The following is a 23,037-nucleotide window of genomic DNA, read 5'->3' on the forward strand; positions in this document are numbered from 1 at the left end:
ATCAAGTGAAGGGTTTGTTTTCAGCATGGAGGGGAAAACACAGGAGGGAATTGCTGCTGGCTACAAAATGGGGGCTATTAATACCTGCAGCGTCTCGAGCTCCGCACTTAGCCTGGCAAGCCAGGACCCTCACGGGGCACCCACGGCGGGGGCAGGCACCGGCCCCTTTGCGGTGCAGGAGTGTGTTTTTTCTGCTGAGATGAATTGATCCCAGCGCAGTGCTGAGTGTACCCAGACAAAGCCGGGAGCGGGGTTATTAGCCAGCCGGCGGCCCTGCCATTGTCCCCACTATCTTTTCTTCCCTTTCAGCCTCCCTCCCCGTGGCCCAGGTCTCAAAGACCATGTGTCAAGAGATTAGTGACCTGCACGAAGGGCAATTGCTTGCTTTGTGCTGGCAGCCCGGCGTCGGGGCTGTTATTTACTTGTTATTTGGTGCTGCTTCCCTTGAGGTATCCATGGAAAACAGGCTGGAGAGCAATCTGCTGGGCTGCAGAGCACACAAGGGCCAGGGGCTGGGAGAGGAGGCACTTCAGGGTGCACTCTGCGTGCCCAGACCGAGACCCCCGAATCCCCTGGGGCAGCCAGTGCAAGAGCCCAGCACCTCCAGAGAAGCCAGGGAAAAGCTGGGCAGTGGGAAAATGAAAGGCAGCACAGAGGTGCCCAGGCACCTCAGCGGGCACGGTGCTGGAGCCAGGACCATGATGGGGCCTTGCCATACAGTGGATTGGGTTTGCAGACTTGTTTTAAAAATTAAAAGATAGGAAGAGTCAGTCCTGTCTGTAGAGCCCCACTCCACCTTTCCGTGCCTCTGACAGATTGCGGCTCAGAGTGCTGGGGTTTTGAGAAAAGGTGAATAAAAATTATGAGGATTGGTCATTTGGGTATACATCAAATTTGTTCATGATGAAACACCCACAAAATAGACAGGTGCAATAAGGCGGCGTTTTTCCTGCCGATGGCCAGCTCATGCTTTATTCTGGCTCGTTTATTTTCTCAGCAGCGAAACCCACTCTCCAGTAAACACCAGACAGTGATTTTCTGCAATCCTAAAAGTCAAACCTAGACCAAAACCACAACTCACGTGATGTGGCAACAGCGGCGTCAGATCCTGCTTTAGATGTGATTTCAAACCCATTCCCAGTTCGGTCTGAAGCAGCCAGGCCGGGGTGGGAGCCCCCGCCAGCCTGCGCACCCAGGGGCATTTCACTCGCCCCTCCTTCGGCGCTAGGACTCCTGTCCAGCACCCCAAACCGAGAGAAGGGGGGTGCTGGCAGCGCAGGGCCCCTGCCCTGTGGAAGGGATGGAGCCAGCTGGGCTGGGTGACCCCCATGGGGCTGGGGGCTGCCCTGCGCCTTCGCCCTTCCAGGGCCAACCGGGGGGGGACTGCACCCCCCGTTTAAAAATCAAAGGAAGGAGGGAGAGAACCCGGGGGGCAGGACACAGCCTGCGACATCCCCTGCCCCACGGGTTTTGCTGCACGAGCGGGGTCCCATTGCCCAGAGGGGGGATTGCTGGGGGCCCGCGGAGGTTGCGCCGGATGCGGACCCCCCCATGGTTTCCCCTCCGCTCCTGCCGCTGTTCCTCTCGCTTGCACGGAGCCTGCGGGGCAGCCCCGAACCGCATCTCCATCCTGCCGAGAGGGTGGGCGGGGGCCCCGCAGCGTTATTCCCTCCTGATAACGCCGTCGGCGAAGCTCTTTGGAATCGGTTTGAGGGGCGGCCCGGACGCGAGGGCAGCCCCGGCTTCGCTCGGGAGCCCGGGCGGCAAGCGGGACCCGTTACCGATAAGCGCCGATACGGCCCTCGACGCCGAGGGGGGACGGACACCGACCGCTGGGGTTCCAGCGTGGGGCGGCCCGACGGAGCTGGGGGCTCTGCGCCTCCCTTCCCCGCGGGAGCCGAGCCGCGGTCACGCGTGGCGGGGGTATGGGGGTAGGGGGGTGGGCTCGCCCCCAGCCCCATCCCATGACGGCGATGAGGCGGCGGTAATGCCATTAGTCCGGGGATTACGGGCCCGCGCCGGGATGTGACACGCTTTCTCAAATGGAAGTTTTTTAAACAGAAGGATTTGCATGATCCCCCCCCGAGCCCCGTCCCCGTCCCCGCCCGCCCCCCGCGGTGCCCGCTCGGGTTTCAGGCCGCGGCCCCCCCCGCGCTGGCCCGGCCCGGCCGGGGCTCCCGGCGCCTTTTAAGGCAGCGGGCTCGGTGCTCGCGAGGCGCCGCGCCCCGACGTGGGGAGCCGGGGTGCGCGGCCGGGGGGCAGCCCGCCCCGCGCAGGGAGGGCCCTCCCCAATTAAAATAATAGTAATAATAATAATTAGAAAAAAATCAATCCAGCGGCGGGGCTGAGTGGGCTCCCGGATCAAAGCGGCGCGGAGGTAACGAGGGCGGGGTGCGGGAGGGGCGCGGAGGTTGCGCCCCCCCCCCAGCGCGGGGTGCGCAGCGGCCACCCGGCCGGGCCGGGGTCAGTCGCCGCCCGCCCTGACAAACAGGCTGGAAAATGTGTTTATAAATTGTTCAAACTCTGGATAAACTTCAGCGGCGTTTGTGTCTGCGTCTCCCCGCCTGTTGTTATTTTCCAGAAATCTGGATTACTGGAAATATTTTCTTTAAAGCTGGAGCGAAATCTAAACAGTCTGAGGGCAGGGGGAGCTCGGGGGGGCGGCCCGGGGGCTGCCGCGCTGGCGGGGCTCCTCGGGTTTCCCTCGCCGGGCCGCGCACGGACGGGGCGCCCGGCTCCGCGGCCGCGTAGCGGGAGGAGGGAGGAGGGCGGGCGGCGGCGCCGGGGCCGGTGTCGGCTCGAGCAGCTCTCGGTGCCGGTCGGTAAAAGTGCCTCGGGCGGGCCCCGGTGCCCGGTACAACCTGGGATGTGCCCACACAGCGCGGCCGCACGCCGGCCCCGCCACCGGGCACCGGAGCACCGGGGGGGCGGGGGGTTTCCCGAGGGTAGGGGGATTCCCACCCCGCCGAGGGGTGTGGGGGGAGATGCGGCGCCCCGGGAGGAAGGGAGGCGGAGGAGAGCTGTCCCTGACGCGGGTGGGTGAGAGCAAACGAGGGCAGCTTCATGTTTATTTCCCACTCCGGGCTAAGCGGGGCCGGGGAAGCTGTCGGGGCAGCCGCTCCCCGCCCCCTCCCCGCCTGCCCCACGGCCCAGCGGTGGCGGGGCCGGACCGAAGGGGGAGGCCCCGGGGCTGAGCGGGCCCGCCAGCCGTCGGGCCTCTCCTGTGGGGCGAAGGGCTCCTGCCGGGCCCTTCTGTCTGTCCATCCTCAGGTCCCTCTGTCCAGCTGCTCCCGGGCTAGCAGCGCAGAGCCCAGCCCAACGGCATCGTCCCCCTCCCTCCACGGAGGGCCTTTTCCCACCCCCGGGTGGGTCCCCCCCCAGCTCGGAAAGGTGCGAGCGGCCTTTTCTCCGGCCCCGCCGGGCTGCCCTCCCCAGGCCCCGGGGGTAGTCCCCTTGCCGTGGCATCGGGGCCGGGAAAGGGGCGGCCCGACGGCTCGCCTTTGGCACGGAAAAAATCCCCTCGGCCTGGGAGCCAGAGCGCCCGCGGCCGGTGCGCCCCACGCAGCCCCGTCGGGGGGCAGCGCTGCCCGGGGCGCGGGGCCGCCGCAGCCCGGTGGAGCCGGGAGGAGGGGAAGGCGGAGGCCCGGCTGCTTGTGAGAATTGTTATTTTTCATCAATCACCCGCAATTTGTGTAAGTGCCCCGGACAGGACACCAGCCGTCCTGCTGGCTGGGGTCACGGAGACAGCACAGCGATGGAGAAGAGCAAATTGCATTTGCTCACCAGCTCACAGATCCAAATTACGGCCCTCGCATGGCGCGGGGAAGGGAGCGAAAGGTCCATGTGACATGAGGGAAATATGAAGGACTTTGACAGGTCTTAAACGGCCTGGCGCCAAGGCCTAAGTCTACCGGCTAAAAATAGAAAAGGGATGATGAGTGGAGATGGGCAGAGATGAAAGGGGAAAAGCGAGCGGGGCCGTGCTGCGGAGCGGGTGGTGTGCGGGGGCAGCCTGGACGGGACAGGCCCCCCCAGCCCGGCCGCCACCATCCCAGCCCGGGGACCGCTCGCCAGCACGGCGCTGGGCCCTGGGGGAAACCCTCCCTTGGAAGGGGGCTGTGCGGGGACACCTCTCGTTCCCGACCCCCGGGGCAGGGCTGGCCTCGGTGCCAGGGGCTGCTGGCTCCTCTCTCCCTGCCTGGTGCCCGGTCATGGACGGGGAGGACGGGACGACACCGGGCGACCACAGGCATGAGTCCCCCGCACCCGTCGAGCCGGTGGCCGCGGCCGGACCTGCCCCGAGCAGCGGGTGCCCCGGTCCCCGTTAGGCCCCGCCACCGGCCGTCCCATCGGCGGGCGCCGCTACAGAGGCTCGGGGAGACGAGGCTGCTCTGGATCGGTTTTATTCTGCAGGCGAGGGCGGTTGCGACGTTAGAGCGGTGCGGGGGGCGCGGCGCGGGACCCCGGGCCCGGGGCAGGAGGAGAGACGACCTTTACTCGTGGGGGCCCGGCTGCCTCCAGGCCCCAACGGGTCGGTCCCCGCGTCTGCCTTCGGAGCGCCGGGCTAGGGGTCTACGGGAGAGCCGCCCCCGGCGTGGGGCGATGCCGTCCCGGGGGCGGCGCAAGGCTCCGGCTTTGCTTTGCGAGGGGGAATTAAAGAAAGAAAAAAAAATACAAGCAAGCCCCTTTTTTTGCTAAAGCTGCCGTCAGCAGTTTTCCGTGGCGGCAAGGAAGCAAAGTCCAAATCGGGTCTAAATTTCAGTCCCCGCTCCCCGTTCCCCGTTCAATGGTCAGCGGGACCCCCCCGGCCCCGCCGCCCGGGGCAGCCCCGGGGGGGGCCACGCTGTGCCCGCCTCGTCAGGCGCGGTGCGGGGCCGGGCGGCGCAGGCAGAGATGAACCTGCCGCGGGACACGGGCAGGTTCTGGGCGCCTCGGCGGAGCGCCCGGGGCTTGGCTTTGGGATCGGCGGGGCACGGCAGCGCGGGCAAGGATCGCTATCGGCGGGATGAACCGGGGGGGGCGGGGGGGGCTAAAGAGATGTCGGGGTGGGGAGGGGGCACCCAGGAGTCCCCGCGTCCCACCCCGCCCGAGGTGCAGCCACACGCGGCCCCGTGGGCTCCGAACTGCAGCAGCCGCGCCTCGCTGCGCATCCGCGGAGCGAGAGGGCCGGGGGTGTGGGGGGGCAGGCCGGGGGCCAGAGGAGGGGGCCGGCCCTCACCCCCCCGCCCCGTCCCGCCTGGGCGCAGCGGAGGCGGCGGGAGCAGGAGCCTTGGAAGGATGGCAGGGCGCTTTTTGAAGATTTGGGGGTAAATATGAAGTGACAAGAGACGGGTCTTTATTGTGAGGGCTCAGCCGCCTGGCGCCAGGGCCCTCTTCAGCCACCGCGGCCCTCAGTTAATCAGCGCAGATCTCCAAACCGACCTCTCCGCGGGGACACCCACCGCGCCTGCCGCCCCCCCGGGCCCCGGCGCGGCGGGACCGGCCCTAATCCCTCTGCAAACAGCCCCAGAGTGTCCCCCCTCCTCCTTATCTGCCTCACACACACCCCCGCCCGGGTAAACAGCCCCTCCGGCCGGGCACAGCCGCACCGGCCCCCGGCCGCGCACTCGACGCGCCCCGACGGCGCGGTCTGTGCCTCCGCCGTGGGCGCGGGGCTGCGGAAGGGTCCACCACCACCCCCCAAACCTCCGGTCGGGGCGGCTGCCGGCAGGGCGGGGGGCGACGGCAGGGAGCGACTCACCCGCGCTGGAGGTCGCCGCTCGGGGCCTCCCCGCCGCCCGCAGCTCTCCGCCGGGCCGCGCTCCCGGCGGCCGCCCCGGCGGCGGTGCGCGGCGCTGCGCGGTTGTGCGCGGAGCGACGGGCGGGGCGCGCCCCACCTCGATCCGCTCTCCAGGATCTGTCGTAAGACGGCAGCCGCCGAGCTCCCCCGGCCGCTCCCCCCTGCCCCGGCCCGCCGCCCCCGCAACGCCCGGCGGGCCCCTCTGCCGCGCCCCCCCCGCCCCCGAGGCTCCGGCCCGGGCTGCCCCGGGCGCCGCTCCCCGCTCCGCCGAGGCGGCTCCGCGCCGGCCCCGCACCGGCGGCGGCCGCTCCCCGGCCGCGGCGCAGCCAGGGCTGACCCGGTATGCGGAAAGGAGCCGGGGGTGGGATTTCGAGCACTTTTCTCTGTCATTGGTTAATATTTTATTCTGTTGACATGTTTTCTTACTGCCGATGCTTCCGACACCTTCTTCTTCCCCCCCCCTCTTTTTTTTTTTTTTTTTTTTCCTTCTTCCTTTCCTCCCTCCCTCGGCGCCCCCCCCCCCCCCCCACCCGCCCCCCCGCGCCCCGGAGCTTGGCCGGAGCTGTCAAAACCACGCCTATGCAGATCCACAATTGGTCTGAAACGCGTAAAATCAGCAATCAAGGGGGCTTGGCTCATTAGCGGGCGGATCAGAGCAGGAAGGACATGTGAGATAGTCACAGTTTTACAGAGATCAGGACAAGATCTCGCCGTTCCCACTCGGGCTCCCTTGGCCATGAGCAGCCCTCGCCCCAGCGCCGTCCGCGGAGCGCGGAGCCGGGCCGGCCCCGCCGGGGCGCAGCCCGGGCCCGCGGGGGTGTGAGGGCACCGCGGCCGCCCCTGCCCTGCCGCGCCCGCGCAGCACCGCGCAGCACCGCGCCGGCTTTTGTTTCTATTTTAGTGCCGGGAAAGGACGTTACCGGGAGGGCTCGCTCCCTCGATTGCTCTCCCTCGCTGCAACAACAACAACAAAAAATAAGGACCTACTTGTCTCCCCTCCGCAGACCGGGAGTCCCAGGAGCCGGGAACTGCCTCTTTTTTTCTTTTTTCCTTCTTCTTCTTTTTCCTTTCTTTTTTATTTTTTTCCCAGATCTAGTTCCGCTGTTTTTCGGCTTTTTTTTTTTTTTTTTGTATGTGTATGTGGTTTTTTTGTGTGTGTTGTTGATTTTCCTTCCTCTTCCAGAGACTCCAGCGAGTTCGCTGGGCAGGAGAGAGGGGGAAAAAAAAACCCAAACAACCCAACAAACCACACACATTTTTGTAAAGGGAATCCCTCTTTTTCTCCTGGATTTGTGGATGCACCGATGAGAGATCCAGCCTTCCCAGGGACTGCCATGGCTTACCACCCCTTCCACGCACCCCGGCCGGCCGACTTCCCCATGTCCGCCTTCCTCGCAGCCGCCCAGCCTTCCTTTTTCCCCGCTCTGGCTCTGCCCCCGGCGGCGCTGGCGAAGCCCATGCCGGACCCGGGGCTGGCCGGGGCGGCCGAGGCCGGGCTGCACGTCTCGGCCCTGGGACACCACCACCAAGCTGCCCATCTGCGCTCGCTCAAGAGCCTGGAGCCCGAGGAGGAGGTCGAAGACGACCCCAAAGTAACGCTGGAAGCCAAGGAGCTTTGGGACCAGTTTCACAAGCTGGGCACCGAGATGGTGATCACCAAGTCCGGGAGGTAAGAGCCGGCCCCGCGCAGCCCGCCCCGCACCTGCGCGGCCGCGCAGCGCCCTCGCCCCTCCGTTCCATCCCCCGGTGCTCGCCAAACCCGCCCCGGTGGACTAAGGCGGCGAGTTTCGATCCCTGGAGTTTTTTCGGAGATATTTCACCTGCCTCCGAGCTTCCCCCTCACCCCCCAATTACTACTTTTCCGAGCGCGATCTCAAATTAAATTTGTGCGCGCTAATTGAGCGCCCGTAATCCCCCGCTGCATTTATTCACGCCGCTTCTCGCCGCTGCCAAACTTTCCCCGCGGCCGGGGTCGCCCCCGGCCCTGCCCGTGCCCCCTGCCCCGGTCGGAGGGCACGGAGATGGGGCGGGGGGGAATCCGGGAGGCGTCTTCTCCCCTTATTTCCCGGAATAGGATTTTTGAGCTTTTCCCCAGATTTCTGCCATGGCGGGGGCGGCAGAGCGGGGTGGGAAGCAGTGGGGCGTGAGGGGCTGGAAACCCTGGGGGAAGCGGAACGAAAAGATGATGATTTCGGGGCGGCGGGCGGTGCGGGGAGGCTCGGCGGGGCCGCGGCCGTCGGGGGGCGGTGGCAGGCGGGCGGGCGCAGCCCTGTACCGCTCTGGGTTTCTCCGCAGGAGGATGTTCCCCCCGTTCAAGGTGCGGGTGAGCGGCCTGGACAAGAAGGCCAAGTACATTTTGCTGATGGATATAGTGGCGGCCGACGATTGCCGGTACAAGTTCCACAACTCCCGCTGGATGGTCGCCGGCAAGGCCGACCCGGAGATGCCCAAGCGCATGTACATCCACCCCGACAGCCCGGCCACGGGGGAGCAGTGGATGGCCAAACCTGTTGCCTTTCACAAGCTCAAGCTCACCAACAACATCTCGGACAAGCACGGCTTTGTAAGTGCGGCTGCGGGGCAGAGCGGAGCCCCCCACACACACACCTGCCCCCAGAGGGAACCCATGGGCAGGGACCCTCGGGCAGGCGCGGGGGTCGCCCGGGGCCGGGGCTGCCCGGCCCTGCTCTGCCCGGGGGCGACCGGGGGTGCCGCGGGGCTATAACGGCTTCTCCAGCCGGCAGCAGCGCACCCGGGGCCAGGCTGTACGGCGGGGCCTTGCCGGGGCCTGCGGTGGCCCGGCTGTCCCGTAGCCCCCCCGACCCCGCTCCTGCCCGGCCCCGGGGGGCAGCTCCCTCGGGGGAGAGGGAGGCTGGGCTGCGGGCAGCCTCAGGGTCCCCTCGGCCCGTACCCCCGACCCTGCCGGCCTCCGCGGCCTGTCCTGCCGCCTCGCCCGGCCCCGGGGCTCCGCGGGGAGCGGGGTGGGTGTGCGGGGCCGAGCCGTGCCGGGGGATGCAGCGGGGGCAGCCCCGACGGGGCGGCAGGGCTGCGGCCGGGCAGGTGCAGCCGGGGCTGCCGCTGATGGCCGAGCCGTGCCGTGCCGTGCCGAGCCGTGCCGGGGGAGCGGTGCTAGAGACAGTGGCACCTGTGCTGGGTTTCCGCGGCCGGGAGCAGGGCGGGAGCCGTCGGCAGCACGGTCTGCTTCTGAAAGATTCTTTTTGTTTCCCTATTGATCTGCATCACCTTAAGGAGGTAAAACAATGTCAAAACAAAAAACAAAGCCTAAAAACTAACAGCCCAAAGAAAGAAAGAAAAAAAAAAAAAAAAAAAGGAAGAAAGAAACCGAAGCGTGTTGGGCAGAGAGCCGCAGAAAGCAGGGTCAAAACGCGAGGGGAGCGTGATCCTGCGTGAAATGCATGGGGGGAAAAAAAAATCACAGCGTGGAAGGCAGCTATCTGCGGGCCCTGGGCAAGCTGTGGGCGATAAAGGGCCAGTCCGTGGGCGGCGGTGGCGACAGGGCGGTGAGCGGGAGCCGCCGGGCTGCGGGACACGGCACCGAGGTGCAGGGCAGCTCAGCTGCTCCCGGGTAACTTTTCCTCTCTTCTTATGTGGATTTTTTTCTCTCTCTCTCTTAAAGCAGGAAACAGCATCTTTGTTAAATAATACATTGCGAGGTTATTTATAGATAGCAAGGTAAATCGATAGAGAGGGAGTCTAAAAAAATAGCTTTTTTTTTTTTTTTAATACCGGGGGAAAAGTAGTTTGATTCAGCGTTTTTAACGGTTCGCCTCCTTCAATTAAAGATTTCTTGTATCTGTCGTTGTCCAAAATCCGGCCTCTGTGTTAAATCTGGGAGATGAGGGTTTAGCCAGTGCCCATCTGGTCAGAGAGAGATGATTTTTTTTTTTGAAGGAATGCAGATTTGCACGCCTGAATGAGACTTTTTGCACCGTTTTCATGATAAATCCCGTCTAGATGATATCAATAGAATAGCGATCCGACAGTTCATCAGCAGGTGATTATTGCTGGGGTTAAAAAAGGGGGGATTTTTTTTATTGCCTTCTAAAACGAAATGAAGTGATAATTATTTAGCCATTTGGCCGACGGTATTTGACAATAATTACTCAAGCTTTCACCGTTCCCCTACCAAGCCCGGGCGGTGAACGCTGCATTTCAGCCCGACCAGGGTTTATTTAATCGCCGTCGGGCAGGACAGCGCTGCCGGGGCGGGCAGTGAGGGGCAGGAGGTTGGAGCGGCTCGGGGGGTTCAGCCACTTCCAAAAATCCTCAGCCAAATCGCGGTGAATTCGGGTTAAAAAACCCAACCAAACAACAAGCCACAAACAAACAAACAAAAAAACCCCAACAAAAAACCAAAATGGAAAGGTAAAGAATGGCTTGGAGTGTTGGCGAAGCTTTCAGACACCTGGTTGGGGGAAAAAAAAATTAAAAATGTCTGTTCCTTCTGCAGCGTTGCTCCGAGACATAAATTTAACATGGCTCATGGTGAAATGCTCCTTTCACGTTGCAGGCGCTGGCCGGGGCTGGCACGGGTTTCTGCCGCCACCGGCTCGGATCGAGAGGCTTTTTATTTTTTTGTGGTAGTGAGGTAGGGTATTTAAAAAAAAAAAAAAAAAAGGACGGAAATGTGAAAAGCGGCGAGAAACGTGTCGAAAACTCGCCTGGCGTTTGCAGGGTTGTAATAAAACGGGGAGATCCCTTTTGCCGCTTTATTGCCGTGCTTAGCACCCGCGAAGATGCTTCTGTGCCTGCTTCCCCTGCCCTTCTTGTGTGGGGGCAGATCGTGCAGTGGCATAAACAAAACAAGAAATCTCCCTCCTTGGCATCCGCCGGCATTCCTTCCCCACGGTGAATTTGGTTTTGGTTTTTTTTTCTGGTTGATTTCGGGAGAGAAGGGATTTTTGTCGGGAGGTAGCTAGAAGCGCGCGTAATGTGGACCGTGAGGCTGACGGCAGCTGCGGGCTGTGCTCTCTCGCCCACCCAGACCATCCTGAACTCCATGCACAAGTACCAGCCCAGGTTCCACATAGTCCGGGCCAACGACATCCTCAAGCTGCCCTACAGCACCTTCCGCACCTACGTGTTCCCTGAGACTGACTTCATTGCCGTCACTGCCTACCAGAACGACAAGGTAGGGCCGGGCAGCCCCTGCCCTTCCCTTCTGCCCATGCCCTGGCCCCTGCCCCCAGCCCTGCGCCCACCCCTGTCCCATCCCCTACCCCTGCTCAGGGTGTATTTCTGTGTGCTAAGGACATGTGGGGGGAGCGTGGCCAAAAGGCAGCAACAGGAGAAAGGTTAAACACCAAGCCCTCAGAGCAGGAGGTGCCCTTCGTGCTAACACTGTTATCATTGCTATTGCTAATGCTATTATTAGTATGCTATTATTACTGTTAATATTTTCCCCCTGGACTTTGTTGCCCCTTCTGTGGGCCATGGGGGTTTGTGCCGCAGGGACCAGCACCGTGGCCTGAGCAGCCCGGGGAGAAGTTGCCCTGGGCTCAGGGTGAGCCAAAAAAGTAGCCAGAGAAGTTAATTTTAGTTGCTTTCATGATTTAGCAAGTGTTGCCCTGCGAGCAGCAGAGCCAGGAGAGCTCGGTGGGGAGTGGAGAGCCTCTGCCGGCCCCCTCCAAGGGTTGTGCGTGTGTGTGTTTTAACCCAAAAGCTGACCCCCACCTCCACCCCTGGCTGCTGATGCTAATTGACAGCTCTGTCTGAGGGTCCTGGTGGGCTTGTTTCCCTCGTAAAGTTTATGGCGAAGAGTCACAATCGATTAAAAAGCACTTTGTCTGCCCGGCCGCCGCAAGCTGCGCGGGGCAGCCGCCGGCCGGTGGGCCCCGTCGGGCGGCAGGAGGGGATGGGGATGTTGCGGGCCAGCCAGGTGGGGGGGGGCGCAGGGCTGGGCCTTTTTGCAGAGCCCCCCCGGGGCCGTATCTGGGAGCCATGAATTATTGAGCGCCCTAATGTCACTGGCCCCAGAAGCCGGTGGCGGGGAGGGATAAGAATAGCTTTTAACCAGCGCCGCGCGGCTCAGTCGCCATCTTCCCTCCGGGGGGCCGTGAAAAATAACTTCCTATCATTAAGACTCTATTAATAATTAAAGCCCAAACCTCAGCATCATTTTTAATAAAGCATGCGGTGTGTTAAAGCGGGGCCACGGCGCGTTTCGCAGCCTGTGCAGCATACCCCGGGCTCCCCGACGGTGCGGGGGGGACGGGGGGGGACACGGGCAGGGCTTCATGCCGCCTCCTTTCTCCGTCTCCCCCCCCCCAGATCACCCAGCTGAAAATCGATAACAACCCCTTCGCCAAGGGCTTTCGGGACACGGGCAATGGCCGGCGGGAGAAGAGGTAAGGGGTGCCCGCACCGCGGCCCCGCGCTCGGTGCCCACGGAGGGTCCGGCGGTGCCCGACGCTGCCTCTTGCCCTGTAGGAAGCAGCTCTCGCTGCCGTCCCTGCGGATGTACGAGGAGCCCTGCAAGCCTGACCGCGATGGCGGCGAGTCGGACGCCTCCTCCTGCGAGCCCTCGGCAGTCCGCGATGCCCTCCACTCGCCCGTGGGCACCCTCCCCAGCCCCCTGCGCCTCAAGGGCAGCGGCAGAGGTAAAGGAGGAGATGTGGGTCCCACATTGCCCCAAACGCCGGGTCTCTGCTCCCCCGGGGCCGGTTTCTTGGGGGCAGTGAGGCAAACCACCAGGAGAAAAAGGACGGGGATGGGCATGGAGGAGCCCAGGGGTTGAGCGGGCAGGAGCAGAGCAAAGGCGAGTGGCGTGCACGGGTTGCAACGTTTTCCTGTTTATACACCCATGTAAACATGAAGAAATGGCAAGGCAGCCTATGCGCTATGCATGTTTGCCCGGTTCCTCACCGCTGTGTGCCCTGCCTTTCATGGCTAGCTCACACTCCCCTGGAGAAAAAAAAAACAACAGAAAAAAAAAAGAAGAAAAAAATCAATACATTTGAAAGGGGGAAAAAATGTTGTAACTCCAGGGTTTCAAGCTAGTAAATGAAAATAAACTAGCAGTTCCCACGTTGCAGTTTTTAGATGCTGGATTTTGTCTTGCCGCACTATCAATCTGCTCTTTAAACTTTCCACCAGCCTGATTCCCTGCAAACCTTCATCAAAACTGCAACACCCCCCCACCCCCACCCCCCTCGAGCTGGTGGGAGGGTTTATTACACCCCTCTCCTCTTTCAAAGGCTTCCCTGAATATTCACCCCAGCCTGCAGAGCTTCACCTAACCCGCACCAAAATGTTTTTTTCGTTTAGTGGGAGCCAGTCGGGCAGGGGTTCCGCTCCCCTCACCCTCACCATCCCCTCGCCCCTCGTCCCCCTTCCTCCACTGAGAGCTCGATGGGTTTTTTCCAATTAAAGCCCCTTTTAGGAAGGTCTGTGCCATACCTCTTGGCTTAAAACTGCCTCTTTAACCTGCCTCAACCTGCACATTTGGAATAAATCCACGGCACGCTGTTGATCAGCTCCATGTAATTAAATATATACAGGACCATTTCCTCCAGTGCTGTCCACCCGCCTGTGTGCTCTTCATCCCCCGCTCCGCAGCCCGCTTTGAGTTTGCAGCTGAGAGCGATGCTGTGATAGATTTTGGTCCTCCATCAAACATGTTTTTCCTGTTTGGCAGAGCAACAGGACTGCTGTTGTTAATCCCCTTTCCCCAGAGCAGCGACCGTGGCACGAGGGCCCATTTCTGCCCCTGAAATGAGTTTCTCCCATTAATAATGACCGGGACTTTGCTGCCGCAATCTCGCCCCGACACCAGGGCTCTTGCAAGTGACCCGTTCCTCACCTCCCCTGGGTGCTTCTGCCCTGACCCTCTGCCCCTCCATCCCTTTGCAGAGGAGAAGCTGGGAGCTGACAGTGACGCGGAGGTGGAGAAGGCGCCCGAGGAGCGGCCGGTGGCAGCAGCCACCCCTGGCGGGGAGGATGCAACACCCCGTGGCAGCCCCCAGTGCCTAGAGGAGCGGAGCAAGGAGAGGCGCAGCCCAGAGAAGGTCAAGGATGGTGCATCTCCCCGGGAGGGTCCCGGTGAGGGCCTGTTTGGCACACGGGGCCTGGAGAAGGACAAGGTGGAAGGACGGAGGAAAGAGCCGGACCCTGGCAAGAAGGACGTGGAGGGCGGCGGGCTGGGCAAGGAGGCCTTTGCTCCGCTGATGGTGCACACGGACAGTCCCCCGCACCTGAGTGCTGGGCACCTGCAGAGCCTGGCGCTCTCCGGCCTCCATGGGCAGCAGTTCTTCAGCCCGCTGGGTGCTGGGCAGCCCCTCTTCATCCACCCAGGACAGTTCGCCATGGCGCCCGGCGCCTTCTCTGCCATGGGCATGGGACACTTGCTGGCCTCGGTGACCGGCGGGGGCAGCCTGGAGAACGGAGCACTCTCGTCCGCCCCTGGCGCGGCAGGGACAGCCACCCCCTTCCCTTTCCACCTCTCCCAGCACATGCTGGCCTCTCAGGTAAGCTTCTGCGCCCACCCCACGTCCCCCTCCCCATCCCCATTGGCCAGCCTCTGGGCATTCTTCTCCGTGTGCTCCCCCAACACCCCCTGAATGAGCAGAGCACTTCGGGGATGCGGGTCAGGCCTGGCCAGCATCACGCTGGTGTGGGGACAGGTGGGGTGGTCCCAGTGCAGGTAAGGAGCTGCTGGTGCCCCCAGCCTGCCCTGTGTCCCCTGCAGCCCATGGGGATGGGGGGGTGATGCTCCCCCAGACCCCTGACGTGCTGCCTGGTGCCACACAGGTGGGACATGGGGGACATTTTGAAGATTGGCCTCGGGGCTGATGTGAGGAGGAACCGTGATGGTTTTGCAGCTGATACTGTCCCCCCATAGGCAGGGGCAGAGTCAGGAGCTATGGCACTGCTTGACCTGGCTGTCCCCATCCAGCAGCCCCCAGTCTCTCTGTCACCCCTGAAACGGCTCCCGCAATGCCTGCGCTTGTGTTGCCTTTCCCAGCCCCTACAATGAAATATATAAAGATGTCGTTGAACTCTCCTGATTAATCAATCTTACTTAACAATGTGTTTTAATGTGGTTAAAGGTCTGTGATGCTGCACAGACAAGGATACCCAGGGTGCAGGGGGGTGCTGGGGCAGGTCCTGGAGGGGGGGTACATGCCCATTGGCACCAGCTCAGGTTAGTGCAGGGCAGGTGGGGCTCCCCAGCTGTACCCCCTCCCTCGGCCTGTCCTACAGGGATATTCCCATGCTGTGTTTTTTAGGGTGACACCAGGATGTCCTGTCTTCACCTCAGCTTTCTTGGGGGAGCACAGGGGGCAGGCAGGAGGGGGGATGCAGTGGAGCATCAGCACGGCTCTCACCCCTCTTCCTCTCTCCGCAGGGAATCCCGATGCCCACCTTTGGCGGACTCTTCCCCTACCCCTACACCTACATGGCAGCAGCTGCGGCAGCCGCCTCAGCTATGCCGGCCACCAGCGCGGCAGCCGCCGGGCCACTCTCCCGCAACCCCTTCCTGGGCAGCAGCCGTCCCCGCCTGCGCTTCAGCCCTTACCAGCTCCCGGTCACCATCCCACCCAGCACCAACCTGCTGACCACTGGCCTGCCTGCCAGCCTCAACCCCGGCTCCGAGGGCTCCAAGGCCAGCAGCAGCCGGGAATCCAGCCCCCTCCCCGAGGTGCCCCTGCACAAGGGGGGCAGCCAGCGCCCTGCTGCCTCCCCCAAGGGCTCGCTGAAGGAGTCCCTCAACGAACTGCAAAACATCCAGAGACTGGTGAGCGGGCTGGAGAGCCAGCGGGAGTTGTCACCTGGCAGGGAGTCCCCCAAGTGACCGACGGGGCGGGCAGCGAGCCCTCCCGGCGGGGCGGAGAAGCACTGGTATTTTGTACAGCACAGTATAAATATTTATTGAGGAGCGAGGGGTGGGGGCAGACGGGAAGCCGGGTGCTGGAGCAGAGGGATGGAGACCCGCCGGCCAAGCGGACCCACCGCCCCAGAGCCAGGAGCAAGAGGTGGGAGCGCAGGGCTCGCCTGTCCCTCCGGCTGTGGGACTGGGAGCAGCTCCCCCCGCCCCAGCACAGCCACAGACACCCCCCCCCCAGCCCCTCCGTTCCCTGCTCTGGGCACTGGGCAGCTCTGGGCGGGGGGGAGGGGCAGCGAGCCCATACAGAGGCACCCAATGGATGGGGCGGCCCCGATCCCAGCCCCTGCCCCGGGGAGGTGAGCAGGGCTGAAACCTCATCTGTGCAAGGGGAGGGGGGGGGGGGGAAGCTAATAAGGGGGGGGGGGGGGAAAGAATTAAGAAACAAAACATGGCAAACAAACCTCCTCGGCAGCCACCACCGCGCAGAGCAGGTACGGCGGGGAGAGCCCTGTGGGTATCCAGGCAGATATTTATGAAATAAATGGTAATTTGTGTAAATAAGCTATAAGGATCCCAGAATATGCAAATTGGTATTAATTTATTCAGAGTTGTACATTGGTGTGTACATAATATTTAGAGTTTAACTCATCGCATTTAAGTTTTTTGTTGGGTTTTTTTTTTCATTTTACATGAACATATATATTGTAAATGAAAACTATTTAGCTCTTTGTGATCGAAGGAGATGCCGGTTTCTTTAACTGTGTTTTAAAATATTGTTTATCCCGCCTGTTCTCTAGGACAATCATGTGCCACCGGTAAAACAATTTTTGGAGTCATTGAAACTAAGGGTTCAGTTCTTTAACGGACTTTTGCAAGGAAAAAAACCAAACCAAAACAAAAACGAATCCAAAACGTAACTAAAATATTGCTACAGTGCGGGGTATAGAAAATGCAGGAATAAACCTCAGGTTTTTATTTTTCACTCCAGAACAACAACAAAAAAAGTATAATAAATTTAAATATCACAGGACTGTGCTCTATATTTGTTTTAAAATAAAAAGATACATGATTTGCAACGTGCTGGTTACTCGGGTATCTGTCTGTTCAGTTTTGATGAATTCTCACATCTTTCAATAAAAAAACCTACTCGGAGAAGCCCTGCCGGCTCCTGCCTGTTTCATTCCCGCCGCCCTCCCGCCCCGTCGGGGCCGCCACTCTCCGCAGGTGCGGAGCGCCGCGGGGCGGCCTGGCCCGAGGGACCGCGTCACCCGGTGGCCGCGGAGCCTCCCGTAGCGGGGTGCGCAGTGTGCGCAGCGGGGTGCGCAGTGTGCCCGCTGCCGGGCCCAGCGTTTGGTGGGGAGAGATTGAAACGCGCCGAGGTGCAGGGTCCCCGCGTCCGTGGAGCGCTTCGCAGCTGCTCCCGCGCAAGGGGAACCTCCGCCGGCTTTGCCCGTCGGGGGGTTCTGCCTTCAGGTCCTTCGTCCGCTCCACGAGTCCCCCCCCGCGGGGGCGGACCGGCAGGTGCGCAGGGCGAGGCGCGGAGGCGTCCGCGGGTGCGCTAGTAGGCGCGTGTGGGAGTTTCCCGGGTGCGGCGGGGCAGGATGTGGCGCCGGGACCCTCCGCGGGTGCGGGTCGGTCCGCACGGTCCTCGGGGGCAGAGCGGGACCGTGCGGGGGTGCGCAGGGCCCCGGCACGTCGGGTCCGTCCCGCCGTGCGGCAGGGATGTGCGTCGGTGCTGCCGGCGGCGGGAGAGGCTCAGGTGCACCCGTACCGGCCGGGGTCGGGGTGCGCTGGCCATACCGGCACCGTCGGGGAAGCGATGGCCGGGCGCCGTCGGGGATGGGGCTGCCGCGGGGCAGGGGCTGTGAGTCCCCAGGTCCCCCCCGCAGCCGGAGCCGCTCGGGGCGTTGCGGGGCGCGGCCGGGGAGGACGCAAACAGCCCTTTTCCTCACCAATTACCCTTCTCCCGTTCCGGGGAAGATTTATGAGCCCAATTGCGGGCGGGGCGGGGGGCGAGTCCCCCTCGGGCGCGGAGGCGCAGTGCCGGGCGCAGGGCGCCCTCTGCTGGTGCCGCCGCGCACCCGCCGCCTCCCGGCCCCGACGGGGAGGGTCGTGAGCGGTCGCGGCTGTTCCTTGGGCTCCCTCCCGAACCCCCACCCCAGCGCGCCGCGGGGGCTGCAGGCAGGGAGGGGGCTGCGGACACCCCCCCACCTCGTGGCAGCATCTGAGGGGAGATGCTGGGGCTGGGTTGCCCGACGGCAGGAGAGGAGCTGCTGTGCCTCATTGAGAGGAGCAGGGCTGTTTCCGCAGGCCCGGGTGGGACACGGATGGACCGGCAGGGTGGGAGCAGCTTAACGAGGAGGAGGGAAGTGTAGTTACTAAAATTAGGCTTGCAGGATTATTTTCAAATAAACATTGCTTAGGATGAGTAACAATTTAATGGGCTCTAATTTTAGTGAGGTGGAGGCCAGTGGGGGGGCTCCCCTGGCCCTTTCCACCACCCTTCCAACCATGCTGGGTTTAGGCTAAGCTGTTGGGGTTGAGCACGGCAAGGAGATGGTGATGGTGCTGAACACCGACAGCACCGGGGGAACTTCATGCTGGGTTCCTGCCACCCGGGTGGGTTAGGGACACCCATGCTGTCCAGCTGCTCCAAGGGACGGTGAAGGTTTAAATGTCACCTCCTCCTCCTCAGGGGCTAAGCCCTGGTGCCAGCAGGGCATCCCCACCTGCCCACTGAGCACAAAACTGCTCGTCACGGGGAACAAAAAGCATTCCCTGCAGCGTGGGCTCGTGGCGGTGCCCTCGAGGGACAGTCCCAAAGGCAGGGCGCAGGGCTGCCCCCCAGCCGGGGTATGGGCAGCGGAGCAGTATGGCAGAAGCCCAGGCCAAACCCAGGCTCTGAGAAACCCCATTCAAACAGCTCGATGAGCAGCTACCGATTAGTCACGCACTGCGCTGGGATTATTTTTCTCAGCTATGAAAAGGCTCTGGGAGGCCCCGCAGGGGCACAGCCCCCCTGCCCCCCCGGCTCTACTGCTCTGCACCCTGCAATGTACCCAACAAACCCTGATGTGGCTGTGCTGTGGTTACCCTCAAGTCACAAAAATAAAGCGCTGGGTGCTTGGGTGACCTCTGTCTGGTGCTGGTGTTTAACCGGGAGGTAATGCTGGTGCAGGGTCACCAGCACAGTGAGATCCCCCAGCACCGAGGGTTTTTGCTAGGGCTAGCAGTGGCTTTTGAATTTCTTAGCTAAATGCACAAGGTACTTGGCTTAGACACTAAAAATAGCATTCCTGCCCAGAGGGCGCCGTGGGCCCAGTGGACAAACCCTGGTGAACTTGGCCGCCACGGGCGCTGTGCAGCACAATGGCGCTGCTGGAACGGGTCCACGGGCGGGTGTTTGTAAACAGGAACACGGGTTCTGGCCGGAGCATCTCACAGCCCTGGGGAGGGGGCTGGCTGCCACGGCTCCCATCCCCACACAGGCCCGCAGTGGCTTTGCAGGACATGCCAGCCCTTGCCCGGGCTGTGCTGCTGGCCCTGTGCCTGCATGTCATCCCAGTGCCACCCAGCACGGTGGGTCACTGGTGCGTGGCAGAAGGGGCAGGGGGGGTGGCACCGTGCTGGGGGGCTCAGGCCCTGCCTGCTGGGCAGGGAGGGTGGGAAATGTGGTTTTTTTGTCACTGCTGAGAGGGGTTTATAGGACCTACCCACTGTGCACCCCAGAGGAAGCGCTGACAGGGCAGCACCCCGAGAACCATTCCATGACGCTGGGCACCCGGTGGTGCCAGGGTCCTGCCCCCGAAGGGAGCACCCCCACCCCCCCGTGGCGGGGCTCCCAGGGCCGCTCGCTGCCACACGCAGTTCGGATCCGCCTTGTGAACTGAGCCTGCCAGCCCCGGCGGTGCGAGCACGGGGCGCAGTCGTCGGGGAAGAGGACCCTCAAGCGCGGATCAACGGCCAAGGGGCAGCGCCGGGGGACGCCACAGAACCCTGCACACAGACACACACACACACACGGCGCGGGGCACTCCTCGGCGCTGCGCACCCGCGCAGGGCACCTGCGCCTCGGGGCGGGGCTGCGCACCTGGGCCGGGGGTGATTTACGGGGCTGCGCGGAGCGCGTTCTGCTCTCGCTGGGCCAGGCAAGGTCGGCGGGGCTGCGGGCACCTCCTTCCCTCCGGCCCCCCGAGGGCGGCTGCGCCCCGAGGGGGTGTCCCAGAACCCCGCTGGGAGGTACAGCTTGTCTCTGCCGCAGCCCGCTCGGGTGAGCCTCCCCCGCCCTTTGTCTGCTCTAGGGTTTTCCCTTGTATTCGTCCGGGTCCTTCCCCCGAGCCCCAAACTCTAACCTCCCCCCATCCCCCGCAGTCGGTTCCAGCCCGTTAAACCCCGGAGATAGCAGCCCCGGGCCGGGGGTGCGAGAAGGACGGAACAGCCGTCCAGGCTCTTTCCTGCCACAGGGTTCCCACAGCCGCTTTAATCTGTGCGAGTGTCCGGGGCGGTGGGCGGTGGGCTTTAAAAACATTATCAGGGGAAAAGCAGCTGTTTATTTGGAAGCAAAGCCGGTTCTTAGCCGTCGGCACCGTTTGCTCCGGGGTTGCGCTGAGGCGGAGTGGGAAAGGGGAAAGGGAGTCTCTCGGTTTATTCCTGTTGTTTACGGCGGCGGGGGATGCCCCCCACCCAGCCCTGCCCGGGGCGCTCCGGGAAGGGAGGAGGTGCGGGCGCGCCCCGGCGGGTCTCTGCTCGGGACATCCGACGGGAGGGGCCGGAGGCTGCCATGGGGCGCCCCGCTGCCCCCTCCGCCCCTCTCCTCGGAGGGGCCAAACCGCTCTCAGCTCCCCGCCGAAGGGCGGCACAGGGCCGCGCCGCACCGCTTTGCTCCGGGCTCACCGGGGAAGCACAAACCAATGGGCCAGCAGAAGCAGGGTTTTCTTCCCCGGGATGCGCCTCAGCTCCCAAACGTGTCTCCAGGCCCGGGCGGCCGCCCCGTCCCAGCCCTGTCCGGCCCGGCCGTGCCCGCCGCTGCCCGAGCTCGGCCGCCAGGTGGCGCAATCGCGCCGCGCCGCGGGGGCGGCCCCGGGGGGGCAGCCGGTGGCAGGGTCCTGGGGTGCTGGTATTGGTGGCACTGCCAGTGATCCCATGGGTCTGGCTTCCCTCAGACCACAGAGGTTGGGGGGCGTCTGCAGCAGTAACTCCCCTGCATCCCCCGGCTGTGCCCAGCCTCTGGTCCATCTGTTCCTGCAGCCTGGGCCCTGCCCCCGGCATTGCTGTGGTGCACCTTGCTGAGGGCAGTTATGTCGGTATACGTTCACTTTTCCTATACGTGTGTCCTGTGTATACACACAAACACGTGTGAGCAGCCGTCCCGTGGATCGCCCAGCTTTGTGGGTTCTCCTAAAAATGTACATCACACCCACAGACCCCACCCCCCGAGAGCAGCAAACGCTTTGCTGCAAGATGCCTAAGCACAAACAAGCAGCCAGAAGTGGTGATGGTTTGTCTTGTGCACGCTGGGTTTTGTATTGTCCGAAGTATTAAGGGATGAAATCATGCAAGAAGGGCTTCTGCTTTCCCTTGCCACGTTGGCATTGCTGTAACCGGTGACATAAGCACAGGTACATCTGCCCTTTGCCTCTCATCAATTTCTGTAAATGGTCCTTGCCTTCAGCCTTGGGCCTGGCACACTTGGTAATTCTTTGGAAATAAGATCTAATTAAAATGAGACAGCACTGTCGAGGGACTACCTAATTGTCTTTGCAAAATGACCTTGTGGAGATCTTGGCTGGGTTCCCAGGAGAAAGGTGTTGTCAGTGCAAAATCCTGTGCAGTTGTGGGGAATCTGTTAAAGACTTTTGGGAAATAATGAGCTGGTGGAGACACTGCAGTGCTGTTGTCCCTGCCGTGCTCCAGCTTGAGAGCTGTCCTCCCTGCCCAGGCCGTGTCAGGGCTCGGGGACACCCTCAAAGTGGCTTTACAAGAGGCAAATCGCTCACAGTAGGGTTCAGCCAAGGTAAATACCAACAGCTGTGTATCCCCAGCATTTCCCTCTACTCCCCACATGCTAAATACATGTGCTTTCTGCCCATGTCAGTGAGGGGGGAAGGTGGTCTGGCTGTTAAAGCTTCTGAGGTCCTCGAGTGATGGATACAGCGGTGCAGCCAGCACCCAGCCTGCCCAGTCCTGTTCCTGCTTGTGCCGAAGATCCCCACTGGGCAGCAAGGGCTTGGCTCCGTGGGGATGCTGCGAGGGGCCCCTTGTTCCTGCAGGGCCCCTCACCCTTGGGATGGTTTTTGGGCAAAGACCTTTCCCAGTCTCCCAGCCAGCGAGAGAGCCCACCTCCACGAGAGGGAGCGTTTGCAGGGATTTTTATCCCAGCTGGACTGGTTTAAAACCAGTTGTTTTCAAGTAGGGACACATCCCTCCAGGTTGGGGCCAGCCTTGGGTTGACAGCCGGGGCAGTCGGAGCCCTTTGCCTGTGAAAGGCCCATTTTCCTGGGGTGGGGGGAGAACTGGGCAGAAATCTCACCTTTCCTGAGGGAATTGTGCTGTCATACTGCTGTGTGCTTCAGTGACACGAGGGGGAATCCTGCTCCTTCCCCGAGTGGGTGGCATGGTCCTGTCCCTGTGTCCCCCCGGGGGAACAGGTGGGTGTTTTCCTCCTTTTGGCCCATTCGTCAAAGGGGGGAAGAGGTCGCTCTTATTGGGGTGACCGGTGAGTGTTATGACTGGTCTTGGTCAAGTGTGGGCCAGGGCAGGAAGCTGCTCGGGCTGTGAGAGGGTGGCCAAGCAAGCTCCCCACTGTAGGCAGCAATGATGGGGAGCACTGGAAGGTGCTTTGCTGGTGGGTAGAGTCCCCCCAGGTGGGGATGGTCAGAGGGACCCTGACTCTGGGGTATCTCGGTGTGGCTCCTTGTTGCAAAACGTGGATTTTGCAGCTCACACACTTGCCCTGTAACCTTAGGTGTTTGCTGGGACCCCACTTCAGGACTAGGGTGCCCCCCCAGTCCTCCCCTCTGCAAAGTCTGGCTGCTTTGAGACCCCACCAATGCCTGTGATGCCTCCAGAACAGGCAAGGGCTTCCCAAGAAACTGCCACAAATCCAAGGCCAAAACTCCCACTTCTGGAGGCACAGGATCAGGCCCAGGCGCCTTGGTGGCCATGTGTGCTGTGGGTGGTTGGCAAAAAAGACCCACGACCAGCCCAAGCCCTCGGAGGGGGCCCAGGTCCTGCCTCCCCCTGCCCTCTCTGCGCATCCCTGGAGCCTGCAAGCGCCCAGACTACCCTATCTGCAAATTGCAGAACAGATTATCAGCAACCGCGCCTGAGATTAGAGACCCGTATTTATGTCTGCTTCCCCCAGAGCTGGGGGGGCTGGAGCTGAGTTTGGTGCAGACTCTTTGGCACCATG

At 62.5% G+C, this 23,037-nt stretch overlaps 1 protein-coding gene across 1 annotated transcript; it reads left to right on the forward strand.

The window, feature by feature from the left end:
* Positions 1-6,519: 6,519 nt before the first annotated feature.
* On the forward strand, positions 6,520-16,781 carry TBX2 (T-box transcription factor 2). Its single transcript, XM_056357311.1, has 7 exons — positions 6,520-7,448; positions 8,075-8,342; positions 10,785-10,931; positions 12,071-12,147; positions 12,230-12,399; positions 13,652-14,265; positions 15,147-16,781. The coding sequence occupies exons 1-7, from the start codon at positions 7,084-7,086 to the stop codon at positions 15,591-15,593; spliced, it is 2,088 nt and encodes a 695-aa protein (XP_056213286.1). The 5' UTR covers positions 6,520-7,083; the 3' UTR covers positions 15,594-16,781.
* Positions 16,782-23,037: the final 6,256 nt, after the last annotated feature.

Source organism: Falco biarmicus, chromosome 1 (genome assembly GCF_023638135.1).
Source record: "Falco biarmicus isolate bFalBia1 chromosome 1, bFalBia1.pri, whole genome shotgun sequence".
NCBI classification, from domain to species: domain Eukaryota; kingdom Metazoa; phylum Chordata; class Aves; order Falconiformes; family Falconidae; genus Falco; species Falco biarmicus.

What these genes read in the sequence shown, in the direction of transcription:
- TBX2 (XM_056357311.1), top strand. Translation starts at nt 7,084, where the DNA reads ATGAGAGATCCAGCCTTCCCAGGGACTGCCATGGCTTACCACCCCTTC. An exon ending in TCTCGGACAAGCACGGCTTT is followed by an intron (nt 8,343 to 10,784) that starts GTAAGTGCGGCT and finishes TCGCCCACCCAG; the next exon opens with ACCATCCTGAACTCCATGCA. An exon ending in CTGCCTACCAGAACGACAAG is followed by an intron (nt 10,932 to 12,070) that starts GTAGGGCCGGGC and finishes CCCCCCCCCCAG; the next exon opens with ATCACCCAGCTGAAAATCGA.